This window comes from Eschrichtius robustus, chromosome 10 (genome assembly GCF_028021215.1).
Source record: "Eschrichtius robustus isolate mEscRob2 chromosome 10, mEscRob2.pri, whole genome shotgun sequence".
Lineage (NCBI taxonomy): Eukaryota > Metazoa > Chordata > Mammalia > Artiodactyla > Eschrichtiidae > Eschrichtius > Eschrichtius robustus.
Window position 1 is genome coordinate 55,720,235 of NC_090833.1, and position 18,402 is coordinate 55,738,636.

General features: G+C 33.9%; 1 protein-coding gene across 12 annotated transcripts in view; it reads left to right on the forward strand.

The window, feature by feature from the left end:
• Positions 1-18,402, forward strand: part of JAK2 (Janus kinase 2) — a 245,921-nt gene that overhangs the window by 180,872 nt on the left and 46,647 nt on the right. For all 12 annotated transcript variants that reach the window (XM_068552633.1, XM_068552634.1, XM_068552631.1 and 9 more), the window contains 2 exons: positions 1,192-1,315; positions 9,075-9,192. In XM_068552633.1, coding sequence (XP_068408734.1) covers positions 1,192-1,315; positions 9,075-9,192 — 242 coding nt within the window. The remainder of the gene's footprint in view (positions 1-1,191; positions 1,316-9,074; positions 9,193-18,402) is intronic.

An 18,402-nucleotide genomic window follows, 5' to 3' on the forward strand; every position in this document is an offset into this window, starting at 1 on the left:
CTTTATTCTCTGTTAACTTCTACTCTATCATGTCCTTTCATCTGTCTTTGGGATTAGTCTGTTGTTTTCTAATGTATTGAGTTAGATAATTTAGGTCATTATCTGTGATTTTGTAATATAAGCAGGTTAAAGCTACAATTTTCCCTCTTGAGTATCATTTTAGTTATACTCCTTCATTTAATACATGGTATTTATTGGTCATCATTCATTGTAAGTGCTTTTTAATTTCTGTTATAATTTCTCCTATGACCTGTGAGGTATTTAGAAGTATTTGTAAATTCAAAAATGATACAAGGATACAGTTTCAAAGTTGTTACTGAATAATGTTTTTATATACAACTACTTGAAATTATTACATATTTATGAGTAGACAGTTATGTTAATAACTTAAATAAAAAATTTAAATCTTCGTTGTCAGTGTGTCAAGTTGGTGTCATTTTGCCTACAGTGGAAAAGAATGAAAACATCACTAGAGTAAACATACTTTCTGTGAGGCTTATGTTTACAAATATATAGGATTAAAAATTTTTTTCCTTAGCATTCATTTCTGATTTAATTGAAGTGTGATTAGAAAACATGGTATGTATGATCATTCTCTGGCATTTTTGGAGACTTGTTTTTAGTCTCCACATGATTGGTATTTATTTGTTTGGGTGTATGTATGTGTGAATGTTCTGTATGTGCTTGGAAATAATATGCGTTATTTAATTGTGTGGCTTAGGTGTTCTGTATGTTTTTTTAAAAGTCCACTGGCCTTCAGCATTTATAAGTTTAAATAGTACAGAGGATATAACGACTAGTATATTGTGTAAAACTTGACATTTAAAAATAAAACTGTTTCACTGTTCTCTTTAAAGCACCTGATGACTCCTAAATATTTTAGTTATTTGGTACCCTCATTATTATTTAAAACACATGTAACTTTGAATCAACCTTACTGTACAGGACAACTAAAAAACTAGATAAAATATATTTTATAATGTGCTTGAAAGAATCCTAGCAATTAAATTTTAAAATATAGGGGAAAAATGTATTTAATTAAGAATTCAGTTGTAAGTCATGTTGAACAAGATTTTGACTGCTACTGCATTTTGTGCTGATTTTAAGAGTTGTTACTTCAGCCCCATTGCAGATCATAGATGTTATGTAAATGTACTTCACTAATAATTTTTTTTTCTGCTTCTTTCCTAGGAATCACACCTGTGTATCATAGTATGTTTGCTTTAATGAATGAAACAGAAAGGATGTGGTATCCACCCAACCATGTCTTCCATATAGATGAATCAACCAGGCACAATGTACTCTACAGAGTCAGGTACTTTCTCCAGTAAAGTGACTAATTAACTTAATAGTAAAAGGGCATAGTGGGAGAAATTATCAACCATATTTTTTAATTGCAAGGTCTTTAATATCAGAGACCAGAACCAATTAGCATCTAATCTTCTTCAATTAAGACTCTCTTTCCCCACTAGAGAAAGTGTTCATACATGTTCTTTAACTAGAATGCTCTGAGAATAAAGCTGTCCTGGTGAGATGCTACTTTACCACTTAAGATTATAATTAAATTTTGAACAGGGCAAGAATGGCCTTTACTAGCAAAATCCTAAATGTTTGGAATATTGATAGTTTCCCAGGAAATTTGATGTTTTGATCAATAATATGTAAGCTCACATTTTTTCTTTTTAATAACTTTTTTTTAAGTTGAAGTGAAGGAAAGATAAGATTTTGCCAGTGATTATTTACAACCTCAAATTATAAGTTACTTTATTTGATAGTCTTTGGTAATATGTAGTACCAATTTAGAGAAATCCAGAGGTACTTTTCCATTCAAAAGGATGAAACAAAGAAATAAGTTTGATCTCTGGTTCTTACTTATGAAATAGATCCATTCCATACAGAGTCAGTGTTGCATAGTAAAAAAGGAAATGGGCTCATTCATGTTTTTTAAAAGAAAAGAAAAGGAGACCTTAATAAACTAAGACTTAAGAGAGGCATCCTTACCACGACAAAGGATATCTGCAAAAAACATGTGGCAAATAATATTCTTAAATGGTAAAATGTTAGAAGCATTCTCCTTAAAATCAGGAACAAGATATATAGAAAACAAAGATAGCCGTGATCACTGCTTGTATATAGGATTTTGGTGGAGTTCCTAACCAGTATAGTAAGACAGGAAAAATAAATAAAATATTTCATAATTGAGAACAAAGAAGCAAAAAGTCATTATTTGGAGATGATATGATAACATAGAAAATATGAACAAATCTACAGGCATCAGTAATAATCATTCAGCAGAAGGCTAGATTTATGTGATCAATATGTTAAAAAATTAACTATTTCTATACATCACAAACAGAAAGAGGTCACTTAAAATAATGACTAATAAAAACAAAAAACATAAGGTACCTAGGATTAAATCTATTCAAAGTTATGTAAGACTTATGCAGGTTTTAAGACTTTTCAATTTGTGTTATTTAAAGAAGCAGGGTAATATGCGTATGTTTCACAAAATATCAATATCTTATTAAGAATATTTTCTTTATCACTTTCTATAATTACTATACTTTCTGCAATCAGCAAGTAGTATATCTTTTTATTTTAAAATGTTTGTAGAGCAGTGGTCTGCAGTCTTTTTCTAAGAAGCCAGAGAGTAAATATTTTAGGCATTGCAGGCCATACTGTCTCTGTTGTAGTTATTCAACTCTGTTGTTATAGTGTGAAAGCAACCATAGACAGTAAGTAAATGAATGGCCATGACTGTTCCAGTAAAACTTTATAAAAATTGGTAGTGGACCAGATTGGGCCTGTGAGCCATAGTTTGCTGACCTCTCCTTAAGAATTAAAAAATATGTCCCTTATCAAATTCATGACTTTCTCCTATTTTTAACCTAAGGGGGCACATGTCCATTGCTACCTATAATCAAAAGTTCCAAGGATAGTCTAACCAGAAAAGGAGATTTTATATAATTAAAAAAAAAAATTCCACCTGCCTTTTGTTCAGAGGCTATTCTTCATTTCCTTTATTACATATTTATGGTTTATTTCAAAATCAACATAAAAGAGCAACAATTATAAAACTGTTGGAGGGCTTATAATGTATAAAGATGTAACTTGTATGACAAATATAGAATAAAGGGAATGGAACAGAGTTTCTGTATTTTATTGAAATTAAGTTGATATGAATAAGAACTAGATTGTTTAAGTTAAAATGTCTATTGTAATCCTCTGGGAGACTCTTATGAAAATAACTCAAAAATATATAGTAAAAGATAAAACAAGAGTCTTAATGTATGTAATACACTAGAAAATACCTATAGCAATAATGGAGGAATATATGAACAAAAAATCCAAAAAAAGCCTAATAGAAGCAAAATGACAGACATAATAAATACTTTGTTAACAGTAATTGCCTTAAATGTAAATGAATTAAACACTCAGGTCAAAAGGCAGAGATTGGAGGACTGAATTTAAAAAACCCCATAAATTACATGCTGTCTATAAGAGGCACACTTTGCATTCAAAAACACAAATAACTTGAAAGTAAAGGATTGAAAAAGATATAACAGGCACTGAGTAACCGAAAGAGAGCTGGAGTAGCTGTATTAATATCAGACAAAATTGACTTTAAGATATATATTGTTGCTAGAGACAGAGGAGGGACATTTTATAATTAACAAGGAGTTAATCTGTTAGGAAACATAATAACATTTGTTTAAAATTGTTACAAGTTGGATCCAACTACAGAGCTCCAAAATAAATGAAGCAGCAATGAAAGAATTAAAGGGAAAACTAGACAATTCAACAATAATAGTTGGAGACTTCAATACGTCACTTTCAGTAATGGACAGTGACTTCAATGGTCACTTTCAGTAATAGAAGATCAGCAAGGAAATAGAAGACTTGACCAACACTGTAAACCAGCTAGACATACATATATAGAACACTGCACCCAACCACAGCACAATACACATTCTTTTCAAGTGCATATGGAATATTCTCCAGGATAGATCATATGTTAGTCCACAAAATGAATCTCAATAAATTTGCAAAGACTGAAGTCATACAAAGTATGTTCTCTGACTACAGTGGAATTAAATTAGGAATCATTAACAGAAGGAAATCTGGAAAATTCACAAATACATGGTAATTAACAACACACTTCTAAATAACTGAGGGGTCAGAGAAGAAATCACAAAGGAAAATGGAAAATACTTTGATATGACTGAAAATGAAACGGATCATATCAAAACTTATGGTATGCAGCTAAAACAATGCTTAATGGAAATTCATAGCTATAAGCACCTATATTAAAAAAGAAAAAAGTTCTCAAAGCAATAACATTCGACTTTAACAAAGTAGAAAAAGAAGAGTAAATTAAATTCAAATCAAGTTGAAGGAAGGAAATAATAAAGATCAGAGTAGAAATAAATGAAATAGAGAATAGGAAGACAACAGAGAAAATCAAGAAACCAAAAGTTGGTTCTTTGGAAAGATCAACAATATCAGTAAACCTTTAGCTAGACTGACCAAGATAAAAAGAGAGAAGCTTAAATTATTAAAATCAGCAATAAAAGAGGTAACATTACTGTGACCTTATAGAAATAAAAAGGATTATAAGAAACAACTGTATGCCAACAAACTACATAACCAAATGAAATGGACAAATGTTTAGAAAGACACAAACTGTAGAACTGACAAAGGAAGAAGTAGCATGTCTGAATAGACCTTAACAAGTAAAGAAATGGAATTCAATTAGTAATTTAAAAAAACTTTCCACAAAGGAAAGCCCAGGCCCAGGTGGCTTTACTGGTAATTCTATTAAACTTTTAAGGAAGAGTTGATACTAGTTATTCACAAAAAGTGAAAAGGAGGGAACACTTCCTAATTCATTCTGGTGAGTTCACCATTACCCTGATACCAAATCCAGACAAAGACATCTAAAAGAAAAGAAAGCTACAGACAAATATCCCTTATAAACATAGTTGTAAAAATCATCAAGAAAATACTAGCAAACAAAATTCAGCAATATATAAAAAGGATTAAATATTGACCAGGTGGAATTTACTCCAGGCAATACAAGGTTGCTTTAACATATGAAAATCAATCAATCAATATAATGTACCATATTAGTAGAATAAAGAATCAAATCATAGATCGTCTTAATAGACACAGAGAAAAACATTTGACAAAATCCAACGTTCTATCGTGATCAAAATATTTAACATAATAAGAATGGAAGGGAACTTAGTCTGATAAAGGGCATCTGTGAAAAACCCAAAGCTAACCTTATGCTTGATAGTGAAAGGCTGAATGCTTTTTTCCAAAGATCAGGAACAAGACAAGAATATCTGCTCTCACCACTTCTATTTAACACTGTACCATAGATTCTAGCCAGGGAAAATAGGCAAGAGAAAGAAATACAAGGCATCTATATTGGAAAAGAAGTGGCAAAACTCTCTGTTCACAGATGATATGATCTAGTACATGAAAAATCCTAAGGAATTAATAAACTATTAGAACTAATAAATGAGCTCAGCCTGGTTACAGGACAGAAATACAAAATCGGTTGTATTTCTATATGCTAGCAATTACAGAACAAATGTGAAATTAAGAAAATTCCATTTACAATAGCATAAAAGAATACTTAGGTATAAACCTGACAAAAGACGTGCAAAATTTGTGTACTGAGAAATATAAAATATCATTGAAAGAAATTAGAGAAACACCTAAATAAATGGAAAGATAATATAGGAAGACTTAATATTGTTAAGATGGCAGTGTTCCCATAATTAATCTGTATATTCAATGCAATCTCCACTGAAATTCTAGCTATCTTTATTGCAGAAATTGACAAATTTGTCATAAAATTCATAAAAAATCAAAGGGACTTGGAATAGCCAAAACAGTCTTGAAAAAGAACAAAGTTAGAAGATTCACACTTATTTCGAAACTTGGTCCACAACCATAGTAATCAAGACAGTGTGGTGCTGACTTAAGGTTAGATAATAGATTAATGGAATAAAATTGAAAGTCCAAAAATAATCTCTCATATTATGGTAATAGACTTTAGACAAGGGTGCCAAGACAATTCATGGGGAAAGAATAGTCTTTTCAACAAATGGTGCCAGGACAACTGAATATCCACATGTAAAGTAATGAATTTAGACAACTCACACTGTTTACAAAAAGGTAATTTAAAATGGATCATAGACCTAAATCTAAGAGCTAAAACTATAAATTCTTAGGAGAAAACAGGATCATGTGTTTGTGTACTTAAATTAGGCAGTGATTCCAATATGGCACCAAAAGCCTAAGCAACAAAAGAAAAATAGGTTAATTGGGATTCATCAAAGTACATGTTTGTACATCAAAGGATACTGACAAGAATGTGAAAAGACAACCCATAGAATGGAAGAAAATGTTTGTAAATTATATATCTGGCAGATGTCTTATATCCAGAATATATAAAGAACTCTTACAGTTCAGTACAGTGACAACTAACACAATTAAAATAAGGGCAAAGTTTTGAATAGCCCTTTCTCTAAACAAAACATACAAATGATCAATAAGCATGTGAAAAGATACTCAACATCTTTATCCATTAGAGAAATGTAAACCAAAACCACAATGGGATATCATTTTACCCACTAGGATGGCAAGCATTAAAAAGATGGACAATAACACGTTGTTATAAATTTGTCAAATTAGGGACTTCCCTGGTGGTCCAGTGGTTAAGACGCCATGCTGCCAATGCAGGAGGCACGGGTTCGATCCCTGGTTGGGGAACTAAGATCCCACGTGCTGCGCGATGCGGCCAAAAGATTAAAACAAACAAAAAAAAATTGTCAAATTACCTCTTATTAAGTGGAACATAGGGTGCCAGATGGTGAGCCACATTTCAACAACAGACTACAAGAGGAATTGAAGTAGAAAAGTTTATTACTCACGTACCTGCATGCCTTAAGGGGTCACATGGAAAGGTCAAGGCACAGTGCAGATAGAGAGAGTCAGGACCTGGAGCACATGCCTTTATTAGGGTTTAAGTGTAGAGTGCCTTGGGGTTCCTGGACTAAGGCCAGACTGGTCAATTCAAAAGAGTTGGGTTTTGGTAAGCCACGTAGGAATCTTATTGAAGAGGTGCATAGGGCTAGACACTGGGAGGCAGGGATGACTATTGATCACAGTGGCTGTTGGGGAAGTCATATAAGGAACTTACATTTGCTTGTGACTCTGCAAGTTGCTCTCTAGGGCATGCGTTTGTGTGGGAGCTAATGTCAGTTTAAGGTCACTACAGGACTCTTGACGAAACAAAATGAATGTTGAGTCAGCAGTAGCATAGAGTAACTTAGCTAAACTCTCCACCCAAGTGTTGGCAAGGATGTAACCTATTGGGACACTCATACATTGTTGTTAGAAGTATAAAATAGCACAGCTGCTTTGAAAGACAGTTTGGCTACTCCTTTAAAAGATAAACATAGAATTATATGATTCAGTAATGCCACCCTAGGTATATATGCAAGAGAAATGAAAACATACATCCACAGGAAAAATAAACTTGTATATGAATTATTCATAGCAACATTATTCACAATAGCAAAAAGATGGAAACAAACCAAATGTCCATGAAGTCACGAATGGTTAAGCAAAATGTGGTATATCCATACAATGGGAATTTAATTGGGCAATAAAAAGAAATGAAGTACTGATACATGCTATAAATGTGGATGATCCTTGAAAACATTATGCCAAGTGAAAGAAGGTAGAAAAAGCCACATATTATATGATTCCATTTATATAAAATATCCAGAATAGACAAATTTATAGAGATAGACTAGTGGTAACTTAGGGCTGAGAAGTAGATAAGGGTGGCTTGGGTAGGGAATTTCTTTTATGGGAGATAAAGATGTTCTAAAGTTAGGTTGTGGTGATGTTTGTACAGTGCTTTGAATATACTAAAAACATTGAATTGTATACTTTAAATGAGTGAACTTTATGTGAATTATATCTCAGTAGAGCTGTAAATAAAAAAAGCAATATAGAATTTTTTTGTTTGTTTCTCTGAAGGACAAGTTTGTAACCTCCGTTTTTTGAAACTGAAGTATAGCTGATTTACAATGCTGTGTTAGTTTCTTGTGTACAGTAAAGTGATTCAGTTATACATATTTATATTCTTTTCCACATTCTTTTCCATTATAGCTTATTACAGGATATTGAATATCCCTGTGCTATATAGTAGGACCTTGTTTATCCATTCTATATATAATAGTTTGCATCTGCTAACCCCAAACTCACAATCCAACGCTCCCCCACTCCCCTTCCCCTTTGGCGACCACAAGTCTGTTCTCTATGTCTGTGAGTCTGTTTCTGTTTCATAGATAAGTTCATTTGTGTCATATTTTAGATTCCACAGATAAGTGATATCATATGGTATTTGTCTTTCTCTTTCTGACTGGCTTCGCTTAATATGATAATCTCTAGGTCTGTCCATGTAGCAGCAAATGGCATTATTTCATTCTTTTTTATGTAATCTCTGTTTCTTTAAAGAAGAAGCAATTATTTGTTTTCACAACAAATTAGCATTTTCAGATTCCTCTACTGATGTTCCTAGAATTACATTAAAATTTTTTTTTGAATTTTATTTTATTTTTTTTAATACAGCAGGTTCTTATTAATTATCTATTTTATACATATTAGTGTGTATATGTCAATCCCAGTCTCCCAGTGCATCCCACCACCACCACCACCCCGCTTTCCGCCCTGGTGTCCATACTAAAATTTTTTTTGTTAATGTTTTATTTCTACATTTCTCTATTTTCTATTATTTTCTTCTATGTTCTGTTCATGGAAGAAGGCAGAATATGGATTTTAAACTTACGTTTCTTGTATTTTCTGGCTGTATTATTACCATGGCTTTACCCATATTTCCTATGGTCCTCATTTTGTATTTAACACTGTCAGTTGTGTTTTCTGATTATGGGATGATACCTTTTGGTAGATCGGAACTGGTTATATATATACAGTATGTTTATATTAGAACTGTTGGAGGCTGACTGATTATTTTAATTGTCTCGTAGATTTTACTTTCCTTACTGGTATTGTAATGGCAGCAACAGAACCTATAGGCATGGAATATCTCGAGGTGCTGAAGCTCCTCTTCTTGATGACTTTGTCATGTCTTACCTTTTTGCTCAGGTATGTACATGTGTTAAATGATAAATATCTGGCCATGTATATGTACCTCTTAATCAGGAAAATATTCACATATGGGAAAATTGATGTTCTGTCTGCATAGCAGGTGCAGAGAGGTAACAGAATTGAGTCTTTTATCACTAATTTTTAATCCCATGGTTTATGGATAATAGAATCTATTTTATAAAGATTCCTAGAATTGCCCCTTTTGAATTTTCTTTTTATTTTAGTGCTTTAGATCATTTTAAGGATTTCACAAGTTTAGACTGAGTTTTACAACATGATGCATGTAGACCTAAGTGGCTGGAATATAGGACAGTGAAATTTCTTTAGAGAAAATTTTTTTAAAATTCCTGAACAATTTCAGACTTAATTAGTGGGTAGTGAAATGTGAAGAAAGTAAGTAATTGCATAAAAAGTGAACTACAGTAGTTTGTGTAGCCCCTCATAGGAGGGTGGCTGGTTGTTGATACTTAGTCTGAGAACTGTGTTCCAGTTGTTTATTAATATTGTTAAATTTTTGTGGTGTTTTTGAACATTTTTAAATGCTTTTATCTATTGCCTTGATTAGTGCTTTTGTGTAAAGATACACTCTTGATATCCCCAAGGTATCAGATCAAGGAGTTCTAAATCAGATATGCTAATATCATGGGAAATAACCTCACAGATCCTCATAGCTCACATTTCTAATATGTGTAGTAGGGCTAGTTCAGTTTGTGAGCAACAAATTGAAAAATATTTCTCTTTTGCAATATGAGAGCAACCAACTTTTCTGTGTGTGAGGGGGTAAAATATACTTAACAAAATTTACTATTTTAACCATTTTTAAGTGGTCAAATCGGTGGTATTAATTCAGTACATTCATATTGTTCTGCAGCCATTACCACCATCCATTGCCAGAACATTTTTCATCTTCCTAAATTGGAACTTTATACCCATTAAAAAATAACTCCTCATTCTCCTCTCCTCCTGACCCCTGGCAGCCACCTTTCTACTTTCTGTCTCTATGAATTTCCTTATTCCAGGTAGCTCATATAAGTGGAATTATACAGTATTTACTCTTTTGTGACTGGCTTATTTCTCTTACATAATGTGTTCAGGATTCATCCATGTTGTAGCATGTGTCAGAATCTCCTTGCTTTTTAAGGATGAATAATATTCTATTGTATGCACCACATTTTGTTTATCCATTAATCTCTTGTTGGATAGTTGGGTTGCTTCTACCTTTTGGCTCTTATGAATAATACTGCAATGAACGTGGGTGTACAGATATCTCTCTGAGACCCTATTTTCAATTCTTTTGGATATCTATCCAGAAGTGGGATTACTAGATGATATGGTAGTTCTATTTTTAATTTTTTTGAGGAACTGCCATACTGTTTTCCATAGCAGCAGCACCATTTTACATTATTACCAGCAGCACACAGCATTCCACATCCTCACCAACACTTACTTTCTGTTTTTTTGATTATGGCCATTCTGATAGGTGTGAAGTGGTATCTCGTTGTGGTTTTGATTTGCATTTCCTTAATGATTAGTGATTTGGCACATTTTTTAATAAGCTTATTGGCCATTTTTATATTTTCTTTGGGGAAATTTCTGTTCAAGTCTTTCACCCATTTTTTAATCAGATTGTTTTTTTGTTGTCTAGTTCTGTGTGTTCTCTCTGTGTTCTGGTTATTAACGCCTTATCAGATATATGATTTGCAAATATTTTCTCTCATTCCTTGAGAGAAATTTTCTCTCATGCCTTTTCACTGTTGATTGTGTCCTGTGACCCACGAACATTTTAAGTTTTGATGTAATGCAGTTTATCTATTTTTTCTTTTGTTATCTGTGCTTTTGGTGTCAAATCCAAGAAATCATTCCCAAATCCAATATTATGAAGCTTTCCCCCTTTATTTTTTTATATTTTATGGTTTTAGCTCTTATATTTAGGTATTTGATTCATTTTGAAATAATTTTTAAAAATTGAGGTATATTTGATTTACAATGTTGTGTTAATTTCTGCTGAACAGCAAAGTGATTCATTTATACATATGTAATATTTACATTCTTTTTTATATTCTTTTCAATTATGGTTTATCACAGGATATTGAATATAGTTCCCTGTGCTGTACAGTAGGACCTTGTTATTTATCCATTCTATATATGCTAGTTTGCATCTCCTAACCCCAGACTCCCACTCCATCCCTCCCTCACCCCCCCTCCCCCTTGGCAACCACATGTTCTCTATGTGAGTCTGTTTCTGTTTCATACATAAGTTCATTTGTGTCATATTTTAGATTCCACATATAAGTGATATCATATGATATTTGTCTTTCTGACTTCACTTTTTAAAAAAATTTTTATTGGAGTATATTGCTTTACAATGTTGTGTTAGTTTCTGCTGTATAGCAAAATAAATCAGTTATACATATACATATATCCACTCTTTTTTAGATTTCCTTCCCATTTAGTTCACCACAGAGCACTGAGTAGAGTTCCCTGTGCTACATAGTAGGTTCTCATTAGTTAACTATTTTATATATAGTAGTGTATATATGTCAATCCCAATCTCCCAGTTCATCCCACCCCCCATCCCTTGGTAACCATAAGTTTGTTTTCTACATCTGTGACTCTATTTCTGCTTTGCAAATAAGCTCATCTGTATCATTTTTCTAGATTCCACATATAAGCGATGTTATACGATATTTGTCTTTCTCTTTCTGACTTACTTCACTCTGTATGACAATCTCCAGATCCATCCATGTTGCTGCAAATGGCATTATTTCGTTCCTTTTTATGGCTGAGTAATATTTCGTTGTATATATGTACCACATCTTCTTTATCCATTCCTCTGTCAATGGACATTTAGGTTGCTTCCATGTCCTGGCTATTGTAAATAGTGCTGCAGTGAACATCGGGGTGCATGCATCCTTTTGAATTATGGTTTTTTCTGGATCTATACCCAGGAGTGGGATTTCTGGCTCATATGGTAGCTCTGTTTTTAGTTTTTTAAGGAACCTCCATACTGTTCTCCATAGTGGCTGTACCAATTTACATTCCCACCAACAGTATAGGAGGGTTCCCTTTTCTCCACACCCTCTCCAGCATTTATTGTTTGTAGATTTTTTGATGATGGCCATTTTGACTGGTATGAGGTGATACCTCACTGTAGTTTTTGGGGTTTTTTTGTTTTTTTAATTTTTATTTATTTATTTATTTATTTTTGGCTGTGTTGGGTCTTCGTTTCTGTGCGAGGGCTTTCTCTAGTTGTGGCAAGCAGGGGCCACTCTTCATCGCGGTGTGCGGGCCTCTCATTATCACGGCCTCTCTTGTTGCAGAGCACAGGCTCCAGTCGCGCAGGCTCAGTAGTTGTGGCTCACGGGCCTAGTTGCTCAGCGGCATGTGGGATCTTCCCAGACCAGGGCTCGAACCCGTGTCCCCTGCATTGGCAGGCAGATTCTCAACCACTGTACCACCAGGGAAGCCCTCTCACTGTAGTTTTGATTTGCATTTCTCCAATAATTAATGTTGAGCATCTTTTCATGTGTTTTTTTGGCCGTCTGTATGTCTTCTTTGGAGAAATATCTATTTAGATATTCTGCCCATTTTTCAATTGGGTTGTTTTTTTTGATATTAAGCTGCATGAGCTATTTGTATATTTTGGAGATTAATCCCTTGCTGGTTGCTTCGTTTGCAAATATTTTCTCCCATTCTGAGGGTTGTCTTTTCATTTTGTTTATGGTTTTCTTTGCTGTGCATAAGCTTTTAAGTTTAATTAGGTCCCATTTGTTTATTTTTGTTTTTATTTTCATTATTCTAGGTGGTGTGACTTACTTCACTCCTATGATAATCTCTAGATCCATCCATGTTGCTGCAGATGGCATTATTTCATTCATTTTTATGGCTGAATAGTATTCCATTGTATATATGTACCACATCTTCTTTATCCATTCATCTGTTGATGGACATTTAGGTTGTTTACATGTCTTGGCTATTGTGAATAGAGCTGCTATGAACATAGGGATGCATGTATCTTTTTGAATTATAGTTTTTTCCAGATATATGCCAGGAGTGGGATTGCTGGATCATATGGCAAGTCTATTTTTAGTTTTTTGAGGTGCCTCCATACTGTTCTCCATAGTGGCTGCACCAACTTACATTCCCTCCAACAGTGTAGGAGGGTTCCCTTTTCTCCACATCCTCTCCAGCATTTGTTATTTGTAGACTTTTTAATGATAGCTATTCTGACAAGTGTGAGGTGGTATCTCATTGTAGTTTCGATTTGCATTTCTCTCACAGTTAATGATGTGGAGCATCTGTTCATGTGCCTGTTGGCCATCTGTATGTCTTCTTTGGAGAAATGTCTATTTATATCTTCTGCCCATTTTTCGATTGCGTTATTTGTTTTGTTGTTATTGAATTGTATGAGCTGTTTGTATATTTTGGAAATTAAGCCCTTGTTTGTCACATCATTTGCAGGTATTTTTTCCCATTCTGTAGGTTGTCTTTTCATTGTGTTATGGTTTCCTTTGCTATGTAAAGGCTTGTAAGTTTGACTAGGTCCCAGTTGTTTGTTTTTGCTTTTATTTCTGTTGCCTTGGTAAACTGACCATTGGTATGATTTATGTCAGAGAATGTTTTGCCTATGTTCTCTTCTAGGAGTTTTCTGGTATCATGTCTTATATTTAAGTCTTTAAGCCATTTTGAGTTTATTTGTGTATACGGTGTGAGGGTGTCTTCTAATTTCATTGATTTACATGCAGCTGTCCAACTTTCCCAACACCACTTGCTGAAGAGACTTTTTTCCATTGTATATTCTTGTCTCCTTTGTTGAAGATTAATTGACTGTAGGTGTGTGGGTTTATTTCTGGGCTCTATATTCTGTTCCATTGATCCATATGTCTGCTTTTGTACCAGTACCACACTGTTTTGATTACTGTAGCTTTTAATATTGTCTGAAGTCTGGGAGGGTTATGCCTCCTGCTTTGCTCTTTTTCCTCAGGATTGCTTTGGCAATTCTGGGTCTTTTATGGTTTCATACAAATTTTAGGATTATTTGGGAATTCCCTGGTGGTCTAGTGGTTAGGACTTGGCACTTTCACTGCTGGGGCCCAGGTTCAATCCCTGGTCAGGAACTAAGAATCCTACAGGCTGCACGGCACAGCCAAAACTAAAAAATAAAAATTAGGATTATTTGTTCTAGTTCTGTGAAAAATGTCATGGGTAATGTGAAGGGATTGCATTAAATCTGTAGATTTCTTTGTGTAGTATGGCCATTTTAACAATATTAATTCTTCCAATCCAAGAGCATGGGATATCTTTGTATTTCTTTGAATCATCTTCAGTTTCCTTTATTAATGTTTTATAGTTTTCAGCATATAAGTCTTTCACATCCTTGATCAGCTTTATTCCTAATTTATTTTTTTGGATGTGGTTTTAAAAGGGATTGTTTTTTAACGTTCCTCTTCTGATATTTCATTTTTAGTGTAAAGAACTGCAGCCATTCTGTATGTTAATCTTTATCCTGCTACCTTGCTGAGTTCTTTTATCAGTTCTAGTAGTTTTTGTGTGGAGTCTTTAGGGTTTTCTGCATCTAGTGTCATGTTACCTGCATATAATGACAATTTTATGTTTTGAGGTAATTTTTTTATCGTGTAAGGTAAGGGTCCATCTTCATTGTTTTGCATGTGGATATCCAGTTTTTTCAGCACCATTTGTTGAAAAGACTATCCTTTCTCTGTTGAATGGTCTTGTTGCTCTTGTCAAAAACCATTTGAAAGTGAACCAACTTTTTACAGCTTCCTTTGTTTCAGTAGTCATTAAGAAAAGAGAGAGACAGGCCTCTGAGAATAGTGTACTATGAAGTTATGACTTTCTACTGCTTTTAGAATTATATTATTTCATCTGTTCTGCAGATCTGGTTTATTTTGATGGAATACTAGTTAAGTTCCATTAATAAGGAGAGTTTTCCTAAACTATTCATTGATCTACTTTACCCTAATATTAGTACTATGACATCTCATACTTCTTATCTAGAAAAATTATGGGTGATTTCCAGTTTTGTCTTCCTAGGAGGGATTTTCTTATTTAGGATGGCAAAATAATTTCACAGTAGAATCCTAAATTGTGTCTAGACACTACCACATGCAATTTTCTATTAATGTTTCTATTTCTCTAAATCCATGCCTAGAAAATGAATAAGGTAATAATTAACTTATTCTCAGATTGTATTGATATCAGGTTAGACTTTATGCATACTTTAGACTAAATATAGCAGATTTGATCAGTGATGGCACCAGATTGTAAGAAAATGTTGACATTATAAAATAACTGAAAAAATAGTTCAGTCACTAAAGTTTTTAAAGCCCAGTATGAAAGACAGTATTGTAGAAAGATAGATTGGAAGCAGTAAGCAAATAAAAGCCAAAAGTGAGATGGCCCTTTTTTTTTTTTTAATTTATTTATTTATTTTTGGCTGTGTTGAGTCTTCATTGCTGCACGTGGGCTTTCTCTAGTTGTGGTGAGCGGGAGCTACTCCTTATTGCAGTGCGCAAGCTTCTCATTGCAGTGGCTTCTCTTGTTGCGGAGCATGGGCTCTAGGCATGCGGGCTTCAGTAGTTGTGGCTCACAGGCTCTAGAGCACAGGCTCAGTAGTTGTGGCTCATGGGCTTAGTTGCTCCGCGGCATGTGGGATATTCCTGGACCAGGGCTCGAACCTGTGTCCTCTGCATTGGCAGGCGTATTCTTAACCACTACGCCACCAGGGAAGTCCCGAGATGGCCCTTTTAAATTCATTTTTCTACGGAAGATTGTCTTTATATCATCAAATTTGTCTACTCAGCCAATAAATATACTGTTGCCATGTGAGTAACCTTTAATTAATTCATGTATGTCCAGCCAAAAAGTGGATATTTACTTTGTGTTCTTTCTTGGTTCATCTTTGATTTTGTGACTGTAACTGTTTTCTTATTTTTCTGGCTGAATGCAGATAAAATTTCTTGGTTCAAATGTTGTTTTCAGCTACCCAGATGAAAAACTACTTTTCTACAATTTTAATTAAACAAAATTTTTATTGAAACATACTGTAGGAAGTAGGAAGGCTGATTTAAAATAATATGCTTTGGCATTTGGGACTGTATTTTATTTGTAACTTTTCTCTAATGGATATTTGTTTGATTATGTTGTTAGCACTGCTCTCACTAATTTTATCTTTGGGTCATGAGTTCCACAGAATATCCTCATAAACAGAATTTATTATCCTCTGGTCCTACATAGTATATGAAACAAAAGCAAGCTATTAAAAATAATTGACCTAGTCATCGCTAATCTGTAGCTCTTTCTTAATCAGAATGACTTACTTGCATATTTTCAAATGTGTGGTGAAATAAGTATTTGAAATTGAGCAAAAAGAAATCTAACTCCTATGAATTAATTTTGTATTACAAACATTTAGACCTTTGTTTTGGTTAATACTGGTTATTTCATGGTTTGTGTCTTTTAAGTAATATATTTTCTTATACAAAAATGTTTCTAATTTGTTAACAGAAAGTTAAATATATTAAAAAAAATTTTTTTATTGGAGTATAGTTGATTTACAATGTTGTGTTAGTTTCAGGTACAGCAAAGTGAATCAGTTATACATATACATATAGCCACTCTTTTTGGATTATTTTCCCATATAGGCCATTACAGAGTATTGAGTAGAGTTCCCTGTGCTATACAGTAGGTCCTTATTAGTTATCTATTTTATATATAGTAGTGTGTATATGTCAGTCCCAGTCTCCCATATTATCCCTCCCCCCCTTACCCCCTGGTAACTGTAAGTTTGTTTTCTACATCTGTAACTCTATTTCTGTTTTGTAGATAACTTCATTTGTACCCTTTTTTTTAGATGCCACCTATAAGTGATATATTATATTAAATAAATATACTTTTAAATGCATATTTATTTCTTCTAATAAAATTTTTTTAAAAAATTGATGTAAAACTTTAATTTCATGAGATGTTTTCATAGCAAAGAAGGGAGGTACATATATAAAATATAGACGATCCTTTATTTCTCTTATTTAGTTTAAACCTTGGTTGGTATTTCAGCCAGTATTATGGCTTTTACCTTTCTTATAAAGAAACTTGCTATTATTGTTTGAATATTGGTGCTTTTAACTTTCTACCCCTTTCTTTCTCCCCATTACATGTTCAGTCTGATTTTATCCATGTCCCTAAATCACCCAGATCAAAATCTTGGAACTTCTCTTTTTCTCTTTGCTTCATTCTTTATATATAATTGTAAAGTTAGCAGTTTTTTCAGACTCTTTTATTATCTTCTGTTCTCTACATCAAATCCTTACTATCTCATATCTGAACCATTACTGCAGCCTCTTAAAGAGTCTCCTTGAATACTTCCGTTTCTTAAAGCACTTCTGTCATTGCTACTTCTACCAATGAAACAGGCTTGATGCTTTAAGAAAAGATGCTTTAGAAACTGATGCTTTGGGAATCCCCTGGTGACACAGTGGTTAAGAATCTGCCTGCCAATGCAGGGGACACGGGTTTGAGCCCTGGTCCAGGAAGATCCCACATGCCGTGGAGCAACTAAGCCCATGCACCACAACTACTGAGCCTGTGCTCTAGAGCCCACGAGCCACAACTACTGAGCCCGTGAGCCACAACTACTGAGCCCGTGAGCCGCAACTACTGAAGCCCGCACGCATAGAGCCCATGCTCCGCAACAAGAGAAGCCACCACAATGAGAAGCCTGCACACCACAACGAAGAGTAGCCCCTGCTCACCACAACTAGAGAAAGCCCGTGTGCAGCAATGAAGACCCAACACAGCCAAAAATAAATAAATAAAATAAATAAATTTATTAAAAAAAAAAAAAAGAAACGGATGCTTTTAAGAAAATGGTTCTATGTTGCTTCTAGGATCAAGTCATTGAAGGGTACCTGCAGTCTGACCCCAACTTACTTTTCCAGGTTTTAATTCACTCTGTTCCCTTACAGTTGTGTGCCCCAACCAAACTACTTCACATCTCTGAACATGCCTTGTGCTTTTTCTTTTGTCATTTCTTCTATTTCCTCATCCTCTTTTGTGTTCATCAAAAATTTCTTCATGTTCAAAGAATACATGAAATTTAAAATCTTCTGTGAAACCTTCCCTAATTACCCCTACTGGATATAATCTCAATTTCTTTTATGTTCCTGAAGTATCTGTTGTGTGGCACTT